This window comes from Symphalangus syndactylus, chromosome 22, assembly GCF_028878055.3.
Source record: "Symphalangus syndactylus isolate Jambi chromosome 22, NHGRI_mSymSyn1-v2.1_pri, whole genome shotgun sequence".
Taxonomy (NCBI): Eukaryota; Metazoa; Chordata; class Mammalia; order Primates; family Hylobatidae; genus Symphalangus; species Symphalangus syndactylus.
In genome coordinates, this window is record NC_072444.2 from 26,904,113 (window position 1) to 26,924,986 (window position 20,874).

Consider the following 20,874-nt stretch of genomic DNA (forward strand, 5'->3'; position numbering starts at 1 on the left):
AGATGAGGTCTCTCTGTGTTTCCCAGGTTGGTCTCAAACTCCTGGCCTCAAGCGATCCTCCCACCTCGGCCTCCTGAGGCACTGGGATTACAGGTGTGAGCCACTGTACCTGGCTGTATTTTCTATTCTCCAGGCCACAGCCAGATGCTCAATTCTTCCCTCATACTTCACCCTCTTTTTTGGCTAAGAATTCACTGTACAAGGGAGCAGGACAGCATATTTGTGCCCAGTCGATGAAATGTGTATTCTGAAACAGACCCAGCCATGCTGGTTCTCTAGTCTTTTTTTTTTTTTTTTTTGAGATGGTGTCTCGCTCTGTCTCCAGGCTGGAGTGCAGTGCGGCCATCTCGGCTCACTGCAACCTCTGCCTCTCGGGTTCAAGCGATTCTACTGCTTCAGCCTCCCGAGTAGCTGGGACTATAGGCACAGCGAATTTTTGTATTTTTTAGTAGAGACGGGGTTTTACCATGTTGGCTAGGATGGTCTCAATCTCTTGATCTTGTGATCTGCCTGTCTCAGCCTCCCAAAATGCTGGGATTGCAGGTGTAAGCCACTGTGCCTGGCTGGTTCTCTATGGTCTTAAGCCGCTTTTGGTTACTGCTCCTACCTGTTCCATTCATGTAGTCCTTGGCCAGCTCAAACAACCTGAGGTGCATGTTGGTGATGGGATTGAAGGAACCACAAGCAAGGAGAACCACTTCAGTCTTCTCGGAATTTTCCATGGTAAGAACTTGAATTTGTTGATCTAAATGGAAAACTGTGACACCTCCCTTGTTGTCTACAAAGGAAAAAGAAAATAAATTCAGTTATGCATTTTTTTTTCCTAAGATGAGGTCTTGAGGTCTTGCTCTGCCACCCTGGCTAGAGTGTAGTGATGAAACCACAGCTGACTGCACCCTCAGACTCCTGGGCTCAAGTGATGCTCCCACCTCAGCCTCTCAACTAGCTGGGAACACAGGCACATACCAATAGGCTGGCTGATTATTTTAAAAACTAATTTTTGTAGAGATGGGGGTCTTGCTATGTTGCCCAGGCTGGTCTCAGACTACTGGTCTCAAGCAATCCTTCCACCTCAGTCTCTCAAAGTGCTGGGATTACAAGCATGAGTCACCACACTCAGCCCAGTTATAGGTCTTTTGATGTCCTTCCACGTTCTCATTCCCAATAGACGGATTAAAAGTATTTGGCGCCGGGCGCGGTGGCTCACGCTTGTAATCCCAGCACTTTGGGAGGCCGAGGCGGGCGGATCACGAGGTCAGGAGATCGAGACCACGGTGAAACCCCGTCTCTACTAAAAATACAAAAAATTAGCCGGGCGTGGTGGCGGGCGCCTGTAGTCCCAGCTACTCGGAGAGGCTGAGGCAGGAGAATGGCGCGAACCTGGGAGGCGGAGCTTGCAGTGAGCCGAGATCGCGCCACTGCAATCCAGCCTGGGTGACAGAGCGAGACTCCGTCTCAAAAAAAAAAAAAAAAAAAAGTATTTGGCTTTGGCTGGGCGCGGTGGCTCACACCCGTAATCCCAGCACTTTGGGAGGCTGGGGTGGGCGGATCATGAGGTCAAGAGATCAAGACCATCCTGGCCAACATGGTGAAACCTCGTCTTTACAAAAAATACAAAAATTAGCTGGGTGTGGTGATGGGCACCTGTAATCCCAGCTACTTGGAAGGCTGAGGCAGGAGAATCACTTGAACCTGGGAGGCGGAGGTTGCAGTGAGCCGAGATTGTGCCACTGCACTCCAGCCTGGCGACAGAGAGAGACTCCATCTCAAAAAGAAAAAAAAAATTGGCTTCAATCATTATGCTAACTATAAAAATGCTTCCACATCTCCATCCCTCCTTTTCAATGTGAATTTGCAGCTTCTACCATGAAGAGATGGAAGTGACTTCTCCACATTTTTTGACTTGCTTTAGCCAAAAGAATGTGGCACAAATGATAGTGTGGAGGATGCCAGAACATGTGGGAGAGCACTGATGCTCCCACTGATAGACATTCAACCACCCCACATGTGGGGAACACGGCCATCCCTGACCAGCCAACAACTACAGTCCATCTGCTCAGACACATGAGCAAATCCAAGTGAGATCAACAAAACTTGGCTCAGATCGTCAAGCCAACAAGCTGACCCTAGTCTCAGAAACAAAAATTAGTGTTCATTATTGTATGTCACTCAAGTTTTGTGACTGCACTACTGTGGCCACAGTTAATAAATCTGGAAATTAAGGCTATGCAATGCCTCACTGAGTACGTCTAAGACTTGGCAATACTCAAAATACCTGTGTCAAGACTGTTCATTTGTAGCCCAATAGCAGTCAGACGTAACTGCTAGGCTGACCAACTTGCTTTTGTTCAGATTTTATGCTCTCAGTGGACAAAGCTAGTGAATGGCGCATCAGGACTAGAATTTAGATTTCCTGACTCTTTTTTTTTTTTTTTTTTGAGACAGAGTCTCGCTCTGTCGCCCAGGCTGGAGTGCAGTGGCGCGATCTCGGCTCACTGCAAGCTCCGCCTCCTGGGTTCACGCCATTCTCCTGCCTCAGCCTCTCTGAGTAGCTGGGACTACAGGCGCCAGCCACCACGCCCGGCTAATTTTTTGTATTTTTAGTAGAGACGGGGTTTCACCGTGGTCTCGATCTCCTGACCTCGTGATCCGCCTGTCTCGGCCTCCCAAAGTGCTGGGATTACAAGCGTGAGCCACCGCGCCCGGCCCAATTTCCTGACTCTTAAGCTCTCTCACCAAGAAGAAAAATGGGAGATAGGCTGGGCGCGGTGGCTCATGCTTGTAATCCCAGCACTTTGGGAGGCCGACGCGGGCGGATCACGAGGTCAGGAGATCGAGACTGCGGTGAAACCCCATCTCTACTAAAAATATAAAAAATTAGCCGGGCGTGGTGGCGGGCACCTGTAATCTCAGCTACTCGGAGAGGCTGAGGCAGGAGAATGGCGTGAACCCGGGAGGCGGAGCTTGCAGTGAGCCGAGATCGCGCCACTGCACTCCAGCCTGGGTGACAGAGCGAGACTCCGTCTCAAAAAAAAAAAAGAAAAAAAAATGGGAGATAAACTGGAACAGTGTAGATTGGAATTGAGCCCTCTTATAGCTAAGGAGTTGAGAAATACAAACTTTAACCCCTTGGACAATGGGAACCTTTGAAGGTTTCTGAGCAAAGGAGTGACAACAGCGTTCTCAAAATAATATGACATGGGTGTTAAAAACCCTTGCTTGGTTGTGTGATCTTGATTTGATCTCTTAACTCTGTTTTTAGGTTCTTTATCTGTAAAATGGAGATAATGAGAAGGCCAATCTCAGTTACTTTGAGGATTAATTCTGAGGATAATACACGGCAAGGGGCTTAGCATATTGCCTGGCACAGTGTTAAAATGAATGATAGCTGTAATTTTTGAGGAAAGTGATGTTACTGATGACGGTGATGATATGGAATTCATTGGATGGGGTGAAACAAGATAGGAAAGGCAGCCACAAATAGTCAGTGGAAATGGAAACAAGAAATATACTTGGGGTCTGGGCGCGGTGGGTCATGCCTGTAATCCCAGCATTTTGGGAGGGCGAGGCAGGTGGATCACCTGTGGTTGGGAGTTCGACACCAGCCTGACCAACACGAAGAAACCCCGTCTCTACTAAATATACAAAATTAGCCAGGCATAGTGGCGCATGCCCATAATCCCAGCTCCTTGGGAGGCTGAGGCAGGAGAATTGCTTGAACCTGGGAGGTGGAGGTTGTGGTGAGCCGAGATCATGCCATTGCACTCCAGCCTGGGCAACAAGAGCAAAACTCCGTCTCAAAAAAAAAAAAAAAAAAAAAAAAAAATATATATATATATATATATATATACTTGGGGTCTTCTCGAAAGAAGGCACAGTGGTGGGATCACGGGGACACTGCTAACTGTTCTTAGGGAATAAAGCAGAAGGTTCAGTAGTGGTCAGTAGGGCATTAGAAGAAAATGAGTTCATCACTAAGAATGATTTAAATGTCTTACCTTTCAGTTACCATCCCAAGTATGATACCAGGATTCACTTGGGGCTTGTACCCACACCTTTTATCCCTACCCCAGGCCCCCAATACCCATAAAAACTACCAGTGGTATTATGGGATGGGGTGATGAATGCGACATGCCCATAGTACCCTGAGGCCTACAGAGAGATCAGGGTATCCACCAGCCACTGAGCATGCTCTCAAAGACTGATGGAGGGGCTGGGTTCAGCTGGCGACAGACAAACAGCTGGCGTCAGACATCCCTGCCCATCTCAGGTTTCAGTTACTATTCCCAAGAGAGATGGAAGAAGGGTAAGGCTGAGTTCAAGAGGTGTGGGTCCTCAAGGGAGCGGCTGCAGTTCTGAAGCTGACTTCGGGGAAGGATGGAACAAACAGCTTTTAGCCCTATCCTTGGGGATGAGCTTAGGTTTCCAGGTGATGCCCAAGAGATGCAGAGGGGCTGGGGGAAGCTGATCTCTCAGCATAAAGGAAGCTGTCTTTCTCCCTTGTTACATCTGTAACTTGTCTGAAATATCCAGCTCAGTTCCATTACCTCTTAACAAAGCCAACTCGAGCTCACACCAGACTCTAAACCTTCAGATCCACAGAAGACTTAAGGTTACAGTGAGCTCCTATTGCTGCCAAAGGTGGGTTTTAAAGAACTAGGGTCTGTCCCTTTCCTGAAGAGTACTTCTTCCATATCCTTGCAGGGTAAATGCACATGCGTATAGGGGGGCTGTGGCCGGTTGATGAATGGGTGCAGCAGTTTGGAAACTCTAACAAGACTGCCCTGGGTCCTCCTTGTCTTGCTCCAGGTGCTCTGGGCCTAGTGTCACCATGATTCACTTTTGTTTGGCCCACACGGCCTATGGCTTGCACTGCTGGCTGCCGAGAACTCACCAGCTCAGGCTCTAAGTGTTCCTCCCCAGCTCACTGTGACAATACAGAGTTCATTTCTTTCTCTGGCAGTCTTGAGGCTTAAAATTTACTTTTAATTTTAAAATTACTAATCTTGGGCTGGGTACAGTGGCATGTGACTGTAGTCCCAGCTACTCGGGAGGCTGAGATTGAGCCACTGCGTTTTGGCCTGGGTAGTTACTAATCTTTATTAGTATTATTATTTTTGGTAGAGATGGGGTCTCGCTGTGTTGCCCAGGCTGGTGTCAAACTCCTGGCCTCAAGTGATCCTCCCACCTTGGCCTCCCATGGTGCTGGGATTAGAGGCATGAGCCACCACACCTGGCCAAAATAACTGATCTTTATGTTTTAAAAACACTGAGGTGTAAATATTAACATAACATTAAGCCAGGTTTTTTTTTTTTTTTTTTTTTAAGATAGGGTATCGCTCTGTTGCCTAGGCTGCAGTACAGTAGCACAACCATTGCTCACTGCAGCCTTGAAATCCCAGGCTCAAGAGATCCTCCCACCTCAGCCTGCCAAGTAGCTAGTACTACAAGCACACGCCATCACTCCTGGCTAAAAAGTCAGTTTTTTAAAAATCAACTTTTTAAAAACAATAGTAATTCTGTTTGGCTTTCCCTATCGCATATTTCAGGATGCTCAGTATTAAACCTGTGTTGGCTAAGAGTTAAGTAACCTGGCTGACCTCACCACCTCTCAGGATTTACACCTCTAAAAGGGTGCTATTCCTTTCAAAACAGTAACTTTAAGCATGTAGCTATGTTCTTGTTCCAACAATGCTGCCATTGGGGGTGTATTCTGAAATTGCATATTCTTTTGAGTAACTTCACTGGGGATAAATCTGTCTTTGGAGGGTATATTTGATTTCCGTGAATGCCATAGTTATTCAGTGCTAAACCCAATTAATAAAATAATCAAAGTGAATTTAATAGTTTACAGTGAAGAAGGGAATTAGAATGATTAGTTAATGGGGAGATTTTCTTTTTTTTTTTGGGCAGGGGGACGGAGTCTCATTGTCGCCCAGGCTGGAGTGAGGTGGCACGTGATCTTGGCTCACTGCAACCTCCACCTCCCAGGTTCAAGCCATTCTCCTGCCTCAGCCTCCTGAATAGCTGGGATTACAGGCGCACGCCACCACACCCAGCTAATTTTTGTATTTTTAGTAGAGACAGGGTTTCACCATGTTGGTCAGGCTGGTCTTGAACTCTTGACCTCATTATCTGCCTACATTGGCCTCCAAAAATGCTGGGATTACAGGCGTGAGTCACCGCACCCAGCCTCTTTTTTTTTTTTTTTCAAGATGGAGTTTCACTCTTATCCCCAGGCTGGAGTGCAATGGCACAGTCTTGGCTCACTGCAACCTCCGCCTCCCAGGTTCAAGCGATTCTGCTGCCTCAGCCTCCTGAGTAGCTGGGATTACAGGCGCCCACCACCACACCCAGCTAATTTTTGTATTTTTAGTAGAGATGGGGTTTTACCCTGTTGGCCAGGCTGGTCTCAAACTCTCGATCTCAGGTGATCCACCTGCCTCGGCTTCCCAAAGTGCTGGGATTACAGGCTTAAGCCACTGTGCCTGACCAAGATTTTCTTATATGCCATGGAAACTACATACATGTAATCTCAAAATAATTTCAAAAATGCTTTGAGCAGTAACAATTTTCATTTGCTTGTGCAAGTTGTGGTAGGTAGATTAACTCTCAGTTTGTCAGTTAACAGTCTGTTTCCTCATTTAAAAAATGGAGCACCATGGTCCTATATCATAGGATTTTGTGCATATTAAATTAGATAACGCATGTAAAATGTTTGACACATTTGTCTACCAATTATGAATATTAATAACTTAGTATTACTTGCAGGTTGTTTTACATTAATTTACAGTCATGATAAAGGAACCAAGGTTCTAAAGATTCCCTAAAGATCAGTATCAACAGGCTGGGAGCAGTGGCTCACACCTGTAATCCCAGTACTTTGGGAGACTGAGGCGGGTGGATCACGAGGTCAGGAGTTCGAGACCAACCTGGTCAGCATGGTGAAACTCCATCTCTACTAAAAACACAAAAATTAGTCGGGCGTGGTGGTGTGCTTCTGTAGTCCCAGATACTCAGGAGGCTGAGGTAGGAGAACTGCTTGAACCCAGGAGGCAGAGGTTGCAGTGAGCCGAGATGGCACCATTGCACTCTAGCCTGGGTGACAGAGCAAGACTCCGTCTCAAAAAAACAAAACAAAACAAAACAAAAAATCAATATCAACAAAGCCTGCTAAATAATAGGAGATCAATAAGTAGTAGCTATTTTAATATTCTTATTATTATATAGAATTTTATTAAAATGCAATGGATCTCAATTCAATCAGAAACCCCATCTGTACTAAAAATACAAAATATCATTATGTTTAAAACTTTATCTCTGTAGTTAAATGTAACATTATCACCAAACAGAACCTGAATTTGGTTTCTGGAAGCTATTTCATCACTAAACGAGTAATGTAAAATGTAACTCACTGTGTCGCATGCAGCCAGGTGACAGCGTTCTTGGTTGAAATTACCACCCTGGTTCTCCAGTTCTATGTTCTGCTAAGGTAGGTTCTTACACTTGGCAGCTCAACATGCATTTCTCACCTGTGGAAATGGCTTGGGTGCTCTCTGGGAATTCTGTTACGTGTTTAATTGCAGCCTGCCCCATTTTTTCTGCCCCTATTATCAAGGGCAATCACCTACTTCACTTCTTTGAAAAGCCAAAAATCTCAATATAGTGAAGATAGCTGTGGGTAAACTGAGTTTAACTTTTAATCCACACTTACTTCTTCTGGTATAGAAAGCCATTAAACAGGAGACAATGAGGGGACCAATGTCTCAACTTACGTATTCCCTGGAGAGACCAGTCCCAACGGTCTAGCGTTAGCTTATGTCTGCAGGGCTGAGGGTGACAGGCACACCTGACATGATTATTACTTAATATGGTCTTTCAGATTCTGTCTTGGAAATTATTCTTAGTGGAAACAGTCCGTTAATAACTTTAATTCTAAAAAAATCTGAAAACTGAGAATCTACTTAAGCGAGGGGGAGGGACGGGAAGCTGCAACACTCCTTGTAATTAGCCGAACTCAAACTCACCAGCTTCTATTACAGAAAGTCTGTGTAGGCCGGGCCGGTGGCTCAAGCCTGTAATCCCAGCACTTTGGGAGGCCGAGGCGGGCAGATCACGAGGTCAGGAGATCGAGACCATCCTGGCTAACACGGTGAAACCCCGTCTCTACTAAAAATACAAAAAAAAAATTAGCCGGGCGTGTTGGCGGGCGCCTGTAGTCCTAGCTACTCGGAGAGGCTGAGGCAGGAGAATGGCATGAACCTGGGAGGCGGAGCTTGCAGTGAGCCGAGATCGCGCCACTGCACTCCAGCCTGGGTGACAGAGCGAGACTCCGTCTCAAAAAAACAAACAAACAAAAATACAGAAAGTCTGTGTAAAGTAAGTCATTTTTCCTTACTAGAAGTCAGAATCCCCATGAAATAGTTTTTCACCAAAGTCGCAAATTAACATGAATTTAAAAAATGGTAAACAAGGGCCAGGCGCAGTGGCTCACACCCGTAATCCCAGCACTTTGGGAAGCCGAGGCGTGGATCACGAGGTCAATAGTTCGAGACCAGCCTGGCCAACATGGTGAAGCCCAGTCTTGCGTGGTGGCGCATGCCTGTAGTCCCAGCTACTCGGGAGGCTCAGGAAGGAGAATTGCTTGAACCCGGGAGGCAGAGGTTACAGTGAGCCAAGATCGCAGCACTGCGCTCCAGCCTGGGCAACAGAGTGAGACTCTGTCTCAAAAAAAAAAAAAAAGGTAAACAAGACTGGGCATGGATGGTGGCTGACACCTGTAATCCCAGCACTTTGGGAGGCTGAGGTGGGCGGATCACCTGAGGTTGGGAGTTTGAGACCAGCCTGACCAACATGGAGAAACCCCATCTGTACTAAAAATACAAAATTAGCCTGACGTGCTGGTACATTCCTGTAATCCCAGCTACTCAGGAGGCTGAGGCAGGGGAATTGCTTGAACCTAGGAGGCAGAGGTTGCAGTGAGCTGAGATCCCACCATTGAACTCCAGCCTGGGCAACAAGAGCGAAACTCCATCTCAAAATAAAAAGAAAAAGAAAAAGGAAAAAAAGAAAAAAGAAGGCCAGGCGCAGTGGCTCATGCCTGTAATCCTAGCACTTTGGGAGGCCGAGGCGGGTGGATCACAAGGTCAGGAGTTTGAGACCAGCTTGACCAACATGGTGAAACCCCATCTCGACTAAAAATACAAAAATTATCCAGGCGTGGTGGCGTGTGCCTAGATACTCAGGAGGCTGAGGCAGGAGAATCGCTTGAACCTTGGAGATGGAGGTTGCAGTGAGCCAAGATCACACCATTACATTCCAGCCTGGGTGACAGAGCGAGACTCCGTTGCAAAAAAAAAAAAAAAAAAAAAAGGTAAACAAGGCCAGGATCAGTGGCTCATGCCTGTAATCCAAGCACTTTGGGAGGCCGAGGTGGGCAGATCACCTGAGGTCAGGAGTTCAAGACCAGCTTGGACAACATGGTGAAACTCCATCTCTATTAAAAATACAAAATATTAGCCAGGTGTGGTGGCGCACGCCTGTAATCCCAGCTACTCAGGAAGCCGAGGCATAAGAATAGCTTGAACCCGGGAGGTGGAGGTTGCAGGGAGCTGAGATCACACAACTGCACTCCAGCTTGAGTGACAGAACAAGACTCTGTCTCAAAAAAAAAGAAAAAAAAAGGTAAACCAATCACTTGAGGTCAGGGGTTCGAGATCAGCATGGCCAACATGATGAAACCCCATCTCTACTAAAAATACAAAAGTTAGCCGGGTGAAGTGGCACGTGCCTGTAATCCCAGCTACTGGGAAGGCAGAGGCACAAGAATTGCCTGAACCTGGGAGGCAGAGGTTGCAGTGAGCAGAGATTGCGCCACTGCACTCCAGCCTGGGCGACAAAGTAAACTCTGTCTCAACAAAAAAAAAAAAAAAAGAAACATGGTAAACATTATTTATTTACCAATGATGACATTAATAATTCTTACTATTATTTATGGACTATTTTGTAGCATTTACAGTCATGGTAAAAGAACCAAGGTTCTCTTTTTTTTTTTTTTTTGAGACGGAGTCTTGCTCTGTCACCCAGGCTGGAGTGCAGTGGCGCGATCTCGGCTCACTGCAAGCTCCGCCTCCCGGGTTCACGCCATTCTCCTGCCTCAGCCTCTCCGAGTAGCTGGGACTACAGGCGCCCGCCACCACGCCCGGCTAATTTTTTGTATTTTTGGTAGAGACGGGGTTTCACCGTGGTCTCGATCTCCTGACCTCGTGATCCACCCGCCTCGGCCTCCCAAAGTGCTGGGATTACAAGCGTGAGCCACCGCGCCTGGCCGAACCAAGGTTCTCAAGAGAAGTGAGTTGCCTACAGCCAAGATGAACCCAGTGCCAGAATAAGAATTAGAGTTCAAGGATTAGTGCCTTCTGGTGTTACGCTTATACCACAGGTTTCCTGTAATAAGTAATAAATAAATGTATCACCCAGTTTATTGACTTTTAGGCCCAGATCTTCCCGATATTGCCGCCAATCTCTCCTGTACAACCTGGTTGGTAATACTATCTTTACCTTCTTCACAATTGGTAAGTGTGCAGTTATCTGTCAAGCATTTATTAAGTATCTACTACAAATAGTAGCCAGACACTGCTAGAACAAAAATTGGTAGGACAGAGCCCTCTGCTCTTCAGGAACTCACGGACTAAAATTTAAAAAACTCACATCTAAAATTCAGGTGAAGGAAATCTTTAAAAACTTCCTAAGTATCTCTTTTAGTTGTTCTTTTTTTTTTTTTTTTTTTTTGAGATGGAGTTTCACTCTTGTTGCCCAGGTTGGAGTGCAATGGTGCAATCTTGGCTCACTGCAACCTCTGCCTCCCAGGTTCAAGTGATTCTCCTGCCTCAGCTTCCTTAGTAGCTGGAATTACAGGCATGCGCCACCACACCCAGCTAATTTTATATTTTTAGTAGAGATGGGGTTTCTTTTTTCTGAGATGAAGTCTCGCTCTTGTGCCCCAGGCTGGAGTGCAATGGTGCGATCTCAGCTCACCGCAACCTCTGCCTCCCGGGTTCAAATGATTCTCCTGCCTCAGCCTCCTGAGTAGCTGGGATTACAGGTGTGGGTGACCACCACGCCCAGCTAATTTTTTGTATTTTAAGTAGAGACGGGGTTTCACCATGTTGGCCAGGCTGGTCTCAAACTCCTGACCTCAGGTGATCCACCCACCTCGGCCTTCCAAAGTGCTGGGATTACAGGCGTGAGCCACCGCGCCCAGCTTAGAGATGGGGTTTCACCATGTTGGTCAGGCTGGTCTCAAAGTCCTGACTTCAGGTGATCCGCCTGCCTCGGCCTCCCAAAGTGCTGGGATTAGTGGCGTGAGCCAGCGCGCCTGGCCTCTCTTTTAGTTGTTCTATAATTTGAGTACGAAACCAAATTAAGTTAAATATAAATTCCTTTTTTTTTTTTTGAGACGGAGTCTTGCTCTGTTGCCAGGCTGGAGTGCAGTGGTGCAATCTCAGCTCACTGCAACCTCCGCCTCCTGGGTTCAAGCGATTCTCGTGCCTCAGCCTCCCGAGTAGCTGGGATTACAGGCATGCGCCACCACACCAACCTAATGTTTGTATTTTTAGTAGAGATGGGGTGTCACCACATTGGCCAGGATGGTCTCGATCTCCTGACCTTGTGGTCCACCCGCCTTGGACTCCCAAAGTGCTGGAATTACAGGCATGAGCCACCACACCCGGCCCAAATTCCTTCTGCTATAAAATTCTTTAGTGTTATAATATTAAAGTATCAGGTTTTTCATTCAATAAATAGTTATTGATCAAGAGATGATTCTGGGTGGAAAAACAAGGACAATGGCAACTTGAAGTCAAAAAGTGATATAGGGCTGGATCCAATGGCTCATGCCTGTTAACCCCAACACTTTGAGGCTGAGGTGGGAGGATCGCGTGAAGTCAGGAGTCCAAGACCAACCTGGGCAACATGGTGAGACATCATCTTTACAAAAAATAGAAAAAGTTAGCTGGGCATGGTATCATGCACCTGTAGTCTCAGCTACTTGGGAGGCTGAGGTAAGAGGGTCACTAAAGCCCGGGAGGTGGAGGGTGCAGTGAGTCATGTCATTGCACTCCAGCCTGGGTGACAGAGGGAGACCCTATCTCCAAAAAAAAAGGACACAGAGTTGGTCTCTATTCTCAACATTCTGAAATGTGGAGAAGTTTTAAGAAATATTTTAGCTAATCTATCTTAATTATATTTTCCTTTGAATGTGCCTTTAAGAGTGATGTACGGGCTGGACGCGGTGGCTCATGCCTATAATCCCAGCACTTTGGGAGGCCGAGGCAGGTGGATCACCTGAGGTCAGGAGTTCAAGACCGGCCTGGCCAACATGGCGAAACCCCTTCTCTACTAAAAATACAAAAAATTAGCCAGGCATGGTGGCAGGTGCCTGTAGTCCCAGCTACTCAGGAGGCTGAGACAGGAGAATGACGTTAACCTGGGAGGCAGAGGTTGCAGTGAGCCAAGACTGTGCCACTGCACTCCAGCCTGGGCAACAGAGCAAGACTCTGTCTCAAAAAAAAAAAAAAAAAAAAAAAAGAGTGATGTATGATTTCAGCAAAAACTATGTCCAAAGTTTTCAAAATGAAAAAATAGGGCCGGGTGTGGTGGCTCACGCCTGCAATCCCAGCACTTCGGGAGGCCAAGGCAGATGGATCACCTGAGGTCAGGAGTTCGAGATCAGCCTGGCCAACATGGTGAAACCCTGTCTCTACTAAAAATACAAAAATTAGCTGAGTGTGGTGGCACACGCCTGTAATCCCAGCTACTCGGGAGGCTGAGGCAGAAGAATCGCTTGAACCCGGGAGGCAGAGGTTGCAGTCAGCCGAGATCATGCTACTGCATTCCAGCCTGGCAACAGAGTGAGACTCCGTCTCAAAAAAAAAAAAAAAATTAGCTGGGTGTGGTGGCGCAGGCATGTAATTCCAGCTACTCAGGAGGCTGGGGCAGGAGAATCACTTGAGCCTGGGACGCAGAAGATGCAGTGAGCCGAGATGGCGCCACTGCACTCCAGCCTGGCAACGGAGCAAGACTCCATCTCAAAAAAAAAAAAAGTCTGCGCACAGTGGCTCACACCTAGAACACTTATCTGTCCTTAGAACACTTATTATGTATCCTGTTCTTGTTTTTTTTTTTTTTTTATTCTCTCCTTCTCTAGAATATATCTCAAGGGCTATATGTGACTTGTTCATTTTTGTATTCCCAGAGTCTAACAGCCATTTCTGGTATTAAGCAAATATGTATTAAATAGTTGTTGCATGAATGAGTTAAGCTTTTTGTTTCTCGTTATTTTTATTCAGAGATGTAAAACTCTCATTCCTTAATCTTTCAAACCCCTGTTCTGTAATCCCAGCACGCTGGGAGGCCAAGGTGGGTGGATCACAAGGACAGGAGATCGAGACCATCCTGGCTAACCCAGTGAAACCCCGTCTCTACCAAAAACAAAAAAAAAATTAGCCAGGCGTGGTGGCGGGTGCTTGTAGTTCCAGCTACTCGGGAGGCTGAGGCAGGAGAATTGCTTGAACCTGGGAGGTGGAGGTTGCGGTGAGTCAAGATCACGTCACTGCACTCCAGCCTGGGTGACAAAGCAAGACTTCATCTCAAAAAAACAAAACAAAAAACAAAACAAGAAAAATGCATACAATCTATATCAAAGGAAAAATTCGTTTGCCCAGACTGGGCATTTCTGTTCCACAGCAGGAAGGGAAGGAAACAAATTGCATTAGGTTTGCATTCAAGAATATGTTTCTAGCCAGGCGTGGTGGCTCACGCCTGTAATCCCAGCACTTTGGGAGGCCAAGGTGGGCAGATCACCTGAGGTCAGGAGTTGGAGACCAGCCTGGCCAATATGGTGAAACCCCGTCTTTACTAAAAATAGAAAAAATTACCCAGCAGTGGTGGTGCACACCTATAATCCCACCTACTAGGGAGGCTGAGGCAGGAGAATCACTTGAACCCGGGAGGCAGAGGTCACAGTGAGCTGCGATTGTGCCACTCACTGTACTCCAGCCCGGGTGACAGAGCGAGACTTTGCCTAAAAAAAAAAAAAAAACAAAGAATATGTTTCTGAAATGATTAAACCTAAAAACTGATGCTGTTCCTCTGTCCTTTTAGGTTTTACTGTGCTGTTTGTTCAGATGGAGCCAGCGGCACGGGCACTGAAGTGGATGTTTTCTGCATTCGGTGAGGGATCCTTCAGTGAAGGAGTCTGCACTATGGTATTAACAGTTTTGGTAACAGACTGCGTATGTTTTTAAACAATGAATTTCTAAAGGCTTATCTTAATCTGAAAGTTTGGCTGTAAATAATATGTCTTCAATATTTATTTTCTACTGACACCAAAAGAAGAGATATGTGGAGATGGAATTCCTAATTAGGCACATGTCACAGTTAAAACATTTCACTGGGGAAAGTTTAAAAATTCCACAAGAGATTTTTCTTTTTGTGGGTGAATTCTACTTTACTAGAGTTTCGAAAAGTAATTAAGATATTAATCAACAGTGAAACAGGCCGGGCACAGTGGCTCATGCCTCTAATCCCAGTAGTTTGGAGGGCTGAGGCAGGAGGATCGCTTGAGCCCAGGAGATGAAGACCAGCATAGGCAATGTGGTGAAACCCCATCTCTACAAAAATTACAAAAATTATCTGGGCCTGGTGGCATGTGCCTGTAGTCCCAGCTACTTAGGAGGCTGAGGCAGGAGGATCCCGTGAACCCAGGAAGTCAAGGCTGCAGTGAGCCATGCTCATACCACTGCACTCTGGCCTGGATGACAAAGCAACATCTTGTCTCAAAACACAAACAAACAACAACAACAACAAAAAACAAACAGTGAAGCTGTTGGATTGGGTTTGGCACAGTAAACAGCAAGACTTCTATTTCTTGCTAAATTGGCACCTTCATTTAAATCCTCGTGGTAAAATATTTTTAATACATGTTCCTATTAAAAGACAAAGTATTCCTCAAAGTATTTCTCTCAAATATAGGAAAAAACAACCCCTGAACTTTACTACTTGTCTGTGCTGCTGTCGGTGAGCAGCTTAGCTTCTACAGGTGAGCAGCTTAGCTTCTACAGGTGAGCAGCTTAGCTTCTACAGGTAAGCAAGAAAACTTCCCAAGTAACCTACCCTTGTCAAAAGCTTACCAGTCCTTCAAGGCAAGTAACTACTCAACCAGCACTGTGACTGTGATGTTGCAAGGGGAATATGAAGCTCTAGTTCCTCTTTTTTTTTTTTTTTTTAAATGGAGTCTCACTCTTCTGTTGCCTAGGCTGGAGTGCAGTGGCGTGATCTTGGCTCACTGCAACCTCCTCCTCCTGGATTAAAGCGATTCTTCTGCCTCAGCCTCCCCAGTAGCGGGAATTAAAGGTGTGTGCCACTATGCCTGGATAATTTTTGTATTTTTAGTAGAGATGGGGTTTCACCATGTTGGCCAGGCTAGTCTTGAATCCTTGACCTCAACTGATCCACTTGTCTCAGCCTCCCAAAGTGCTGGGATTATAGCTGTGAGCCACTGTGCCCACACCCTAGTTCCTCTTAAAGCAAGAGATCCAAGAAGCTAAAAAGTATGAAAAGCAAAGCAAAGAAAACAGAGGGAGGGGAGGGTTAGGATGGGATATGAAAAGCCATCCTTCTCACATTACTTCCACTGCATTTAATGAGGTCCTATTCTTCATCCTGTAGTGCTTTTCTCAGGCCTGGGGCTGATCTGGCGGGCCAGGGTGACCTGTTGAAGGCCAGATGCTAACCCAACAGTCTGAGCCATCTGGGTCCTGTTTTTCCTGTCTGAGATACTCGTCTCTACCAGGCTGAGCCTGTCCCAGCAGCACTGCCACCTATCGGCCATCACACGACCATCTCCTATCCTGCTATTTCAGCTGAACAGCAGAGCCAATAACAGGAAGCATGTCAAAATCAGTCATTTAGTAGAAAACTGCATTATGCCAGGCGTGGTGGTTTATGCCTATAATCTCAACACTTTGGGAGGCCAAAGCGGGCGGATCACTTGAGGTCAGGAATTCGAGATCAGCCTGACCAACACGTCGAAACCCTGTCGCTAGTAAAAATACAAAAATTAGCCAGGCATGGTTGCAGGTGCCTGTAATCCCAGCTACTTGGGAGGCTGAGGCAGGAGAATCACTTGAACCCAGGAGGCAGAGGTTGTAGTGAGCTGAGATTGCGTCACTGCCCTCCAGCCTGGGTGACAGAGTGAGACTCTGTCTCAAAAGAAAGAAAAAGAAAGCTGCATTTAAGTATTAATGAGCACTCACTGACAATGGATAAAAAGAAACAGTTTCGCTGAAATCACAGGACTGACATCATAACCCAATTCACCCCAAATAAAGATCTCCTATCAAATACTTTCACAATGATTATTGTGACTTTCTAAACCTCATTTTTTGTTCAATGAAGTTAAGTGGCATCAGCTGGGAGACTGCTATAGAAATAAGTGCTGAAAAAGAGGAAGGAAAATAGAAATCTTGCCGGGCGCGGTGGCTCACGCTTGTAATCCCAGCACTTTGGGAGGCCGAGGCGGGCGGATCACGAGGTCAGGAGATCGAGACCACGGTGAAACCCCGTCTCTACTAAAAGTACAAAAAAATTAGCCGGGCGTGTTGGCGGGCGCCTGTAGTCCCAGCTACTCGGAGAGGCTGAGGCGGGAGAATGGCGGGAACCTGGGAGGCGGAGCTTGCAGTGAGCCGAGATTGCACCACTGCACTCCAGCCTGGGCGACAGAGCGAGACTCCGTCTCAAAAAAAAAAAAAAAAAAAAAAATAGAAATCTTAGTAGTGAACAAAGGTTTAGTTTCAAGACCCCAGTAATTCAGATTGTGTATTTAAACAAGGTCAATTTATTGCTTCTTTAAGAATGCAGTGGGGCCGGACACGGTGGCTCATGCCTGTAATCCCAGCACTTTGAGAGGCCAAGGTAGGCGAATCACCTGAGGTCAGGAGTTTGAGACCAGCCTTGCCAACATGGTGAAACTCCGCCTCCACTAAAAAAAAACAAAAAAATTATATATATACCCATACATATATATATATATATATATATATATATATATATACACAAAAAAATTAGCTGGGCATCTTGGTGTGTACCTATAATCCCAGCTACTCGGGAGGCTGAGGCAGGAGAATCGCTTGAACCCAGGAGGTAGAGGTTGCAGTAAGCAAAGATTGCGCCACTGCACTCCAGCCTGGGTGACAGAGCAAGACTCCATCTCAAAAAAAAAAAAAAAAAAAAGCAGTGGAAGATTTTAGAGTAAAAATAATCACAACCTTCCCCTTATAGATTATAATAATCTTCTGCATCATGACAGCTAATTGCTTTTTAGAGAAAATAGCTAAGTGACCTGCATTGTGTTTTGTCTTTTTTTTTTTTTTTTTTTGAGACAGAGTCTTGGTCTGTCGCCCAGGCTGGAGTACAGTGGTGTGATTTCGGCTCACTGAAATCTCCACCTCCCGGGTTCAGTGATTCTGCCTCAGCCTCCCGCGTAGCTGGGATTACAGGTGCCCGCCACCATGCCCGGCTAATTTTTGTATTTTTAGTAGAGACGGGGTTTCACTATGTTGGCCAGGCTGCTCTCAAACACCTGACCTCAGGTGATCCACCCGCCTCAGCCTCCCAAAGTGCTGGGATTACAGGCGTGAGCCACTGTGGCCAGCCGTGTTTTGTCTTTTTACTTTTGTGTATATTTAACAATTCCAGGCCAGACACAGTGGCTGACACCTGTAATCTCAGCATTTTGGGAGGCCAGGTGGGTGAATCACCTGAGGTCAGGAGTTCGAGACCAGCCTGGCCAACATGGTGAAACCCCGTCTCTACTAAAAATACAAAAAATTAGCCAGGCATGGTGGCGGGTGCCTGTACCAGCTACTTAGGAGGCTGAGGCAGGAGAATCACATGAAGGAGGCTGAGGCTGCAGTGAGCTGAGATGGGGCCACTGTACTCCAGCCTAGGCAACAAGAGTAAAACTCTGTCTCAAAAAACAAAAAACAAAAAAAAAATTCTGAAGTATTTTTGGTAGGGACTAGTTACTCACAAATGGTCCCAATGTCATTAAGGACTGGATACAACTTCATTTTGAGACAGGGTCTCGCTCTATCACCCAGGCTGGAATACAATGGCACAGTCACTGCAACCTCCACCTCCCGGGCTTAAGCCATCCTCCCACCTCAGCCCTCACCCCAAGTAGCTGGGACTACAGGTATGCCCCACCAGACCTGGCTACTCTTTTGTATTTTTTTGTAGAAACAGGGTTTCACTATATTGCCCAGACTGGTCTCAAACTCCTGGGCTCAAGCAATCCGCCCACCTTGACCTCCCAAAGTGTTGGGATTACGGGCATGAGCCACCTCACCTGGCCGACAACTCCATTTCTTGAGAAAAAGAACAGTACTAATGGGCAAGAAGAACGTATTCAGTATAAAATCTCCCAAAGCATCTCTGACAGGCACAGCAACTGAACACATGGAAATGACTGTTCATCTGTTCTCTTCTGGAAAGATTACCTAATATATACCCACTATCCCTTGACGCCACCAACATTTTCGGAGCACCTTCCACATCCCAGACACAGCACTAAGTTAGGAATTAGAAACGCGAGCAATCACACAATAGAATGAAATTCCTTTGAAGTAATTATATTACCATGATTAAAAGACATTATTTAGAAACAACACATTCTCTAGACCTCATCAACCACTGCAGGGCTCTGAGCAGAGGAGTGACATAATCTGACATATTTTTTAGACAGTGTCTCACTCTGTCACCCAGGCTGGAGTGTGATGGCGCGATCTTGGCTCACTGCAACCTCCACCTCCCAGGTTCAAGCGATTCTCCCAGCTCAGCCTACTGAGTAGCTGGAATTACAGGCGTGCACCACCACACCCGGCTAATTCTTGTATTTTTAGTAGAGACAGGGTTTTGCCACGTTGGCCAGGATGGTCTCAAACTCCTGACCTCAAGTGATCTGCCCGCCTCGGCCTCCCAAAGTACTGGGAATCCAGGCGTGAGCCACTGCACCCAGCAAGAATGTTCTAAGCAAAGATAATAGTGCAAGAGTCCCAAGGCAGATGCATGCCTGTCATGCTGCAGGAAGAGATGAAGCCCAGCATGGCTGGAACAGAGTAACTGAGGGAGGAAGAGCAGACACAGAGAGGTAAGAGGAAGACACTGCAGGGCTTTGAGTAGAGGAGTGACATGATCTGACATATTTTTAAGGATCTCTCTGGCAGGTGAAGCTGAAAACAGAATGTAGGGAGAGGCAAGGGTACAAGTGAAGACACAAGATGGGAGGCTACTGCAATAATCCAGGTGACAGGTGATGCTGACCTGGCCCTGATGGTGGCAGCAAAGTGGTAAGACGTCACTCGATTCTGGGTGTATTTGGAACATACAGCCAATGTGATTTGCAATGGATGGGATGTGGGCTGTGAAAGAAAGAAAAGTCAAGGATGACTCCAAAAGTTTTTGGCCTAAGCAGCTAAAAGAACAGTATTGCCTTTAATTGAGAAGAGAATGATACTGAAGCATGATGGCGTGTGCCTGTAATCCTAGCTACTTGGGACCTTGAGAGCTTGTTTGGAGGTTCTAGCAGGGGAACGCAGCTACTTATGTACCCTTGACCGAAGACCAGTCCTCCTCTATTGGGGATGGTCGTTCTCTTCGACTGAGTGCGCAGCTTCGGGAGGGACATACATGGAGCAGTGAGGGAGGAAGGAGACACCAGCCTAGCCAGCCAGATCAGCCGGATCAACTCTGGTGATCAACGGGGTGAGAGATGTCACAGCCAGATTGCCCACACATCCTACTTGGGAGGCTGAGGTGGGAGGATCACCTAAGTCTAGGAGTTCAAGGCTGCAGTGAACCATGATCACGCCATTGCACTCCAGCCTGGGCGACACAGCAAGACCCTATCTCCAAAAAAAGAGAAGAGAAAGATGTCTATGGAGTAGGCTTGAGGGGATTATCAGGAGTTCAGTTTACAGAGAAGTGAAGTTTGAGACATCTATTAGATATCCAAGTGGTGACACTAAGTAGGCAAATGGAGAACAAAGCCAAGTTCAGGGGAGAGGTACAGACATACAACAGACTAGAGATTTGGATATCTCTGCATATAGATGGTGTATTTGTCTTCTTGGGCTGTCATACTAAAATACCACAGATTGGGTGACTTAAACAACAGAAATTTACTTTCTCACCATTCTGGAGACTAGAAGCCCAAGATCAAGGTTTTGGCCAATTTGGTCTGTGGTGGCAGCTCTGCTCCTGTCTTGTACATGGCCACCTTCTTGCTATGTCCTCATATAATCTTTCTTCAGTATGTAAGGGTAAGGGGCAAGCTCTCCATTCACTCTTCTGATAAGGACACTAGTCCTATCAGATCAGGGCCCCACATTTATGACCTCATTTTACCTTAATTACTTCCTTACTCCAAATACAACCACACCTAGAGTGACATCTTTGATTCTAAAAGTTCATGTTCTTACCTGTTATGCAAGACTTACAATGGTACAAGCTATTTAAGGCAGACATTTAAAAGAGGCCCAAGTGTCCAGAGAGCCTTTGGCTCCTGGTACTTCTTGTTAGCCACTCAAGTTTCATCTGCCCCAGCATTTTCTCTACCTACTTGCATTCTCTGGGTTCGCATCTCAAGACCAAGCTGAAGTGTCCTCAACTCCTCCAGCTGCCAAGGAGCATTTATCTGGTTTCCCAGTGACTCCCAGTCTGGAGGTTACTTTCCCCAGTGCTGTCTCCCATGGTTTCCTACCTAACATCTTATTTCTCTTTCTCCAGTTTCTTCTCTGCCTTCTGTCTGAAGGC

General features: G+C 46.4%; 1 protein-coding gene across 6 annotated transcripts in view; it reads right to left on the minus strand.

The window, feature by feature from the left end:
• Nucleotides 1–20,874, minus strand: part of NMNAT1 (nicotinamide nucleotide adenylyltransferase 1) — a 50,171-nt gene that overhangs the window by 25,281 nt on the left and 4,016 nt on the right. For 3 of the 6 annotated variants that reach the window (XR_010118966.1, XM_063631991.1, XM_063631992.1), the window contains exons 2-4: nt 8,028–8,169; nt 7,416–7,532; nt 608–778 (exon numbers count right to left, since the gene is read on the minus strand). Coding sequence is in view for 5 of the 6 variants with exons in the window: in XM_063631991.1 (XP_063488061.1) it covers nt 608–778; nt 7,416–7,425 (181 nt within the window). In the remaining variant the exon portion in view is untranslated. Of the gene's footprint in view, nt 1–607; nt 779–7,415; nt 7,533–8,027; nt 8,170–20,874 lie in introns of those variants that run through there. The other 3 variants (XM_055261891.1, XM_063631994.1, XM_063631993.1) reach the window with 2 other exon arrangements.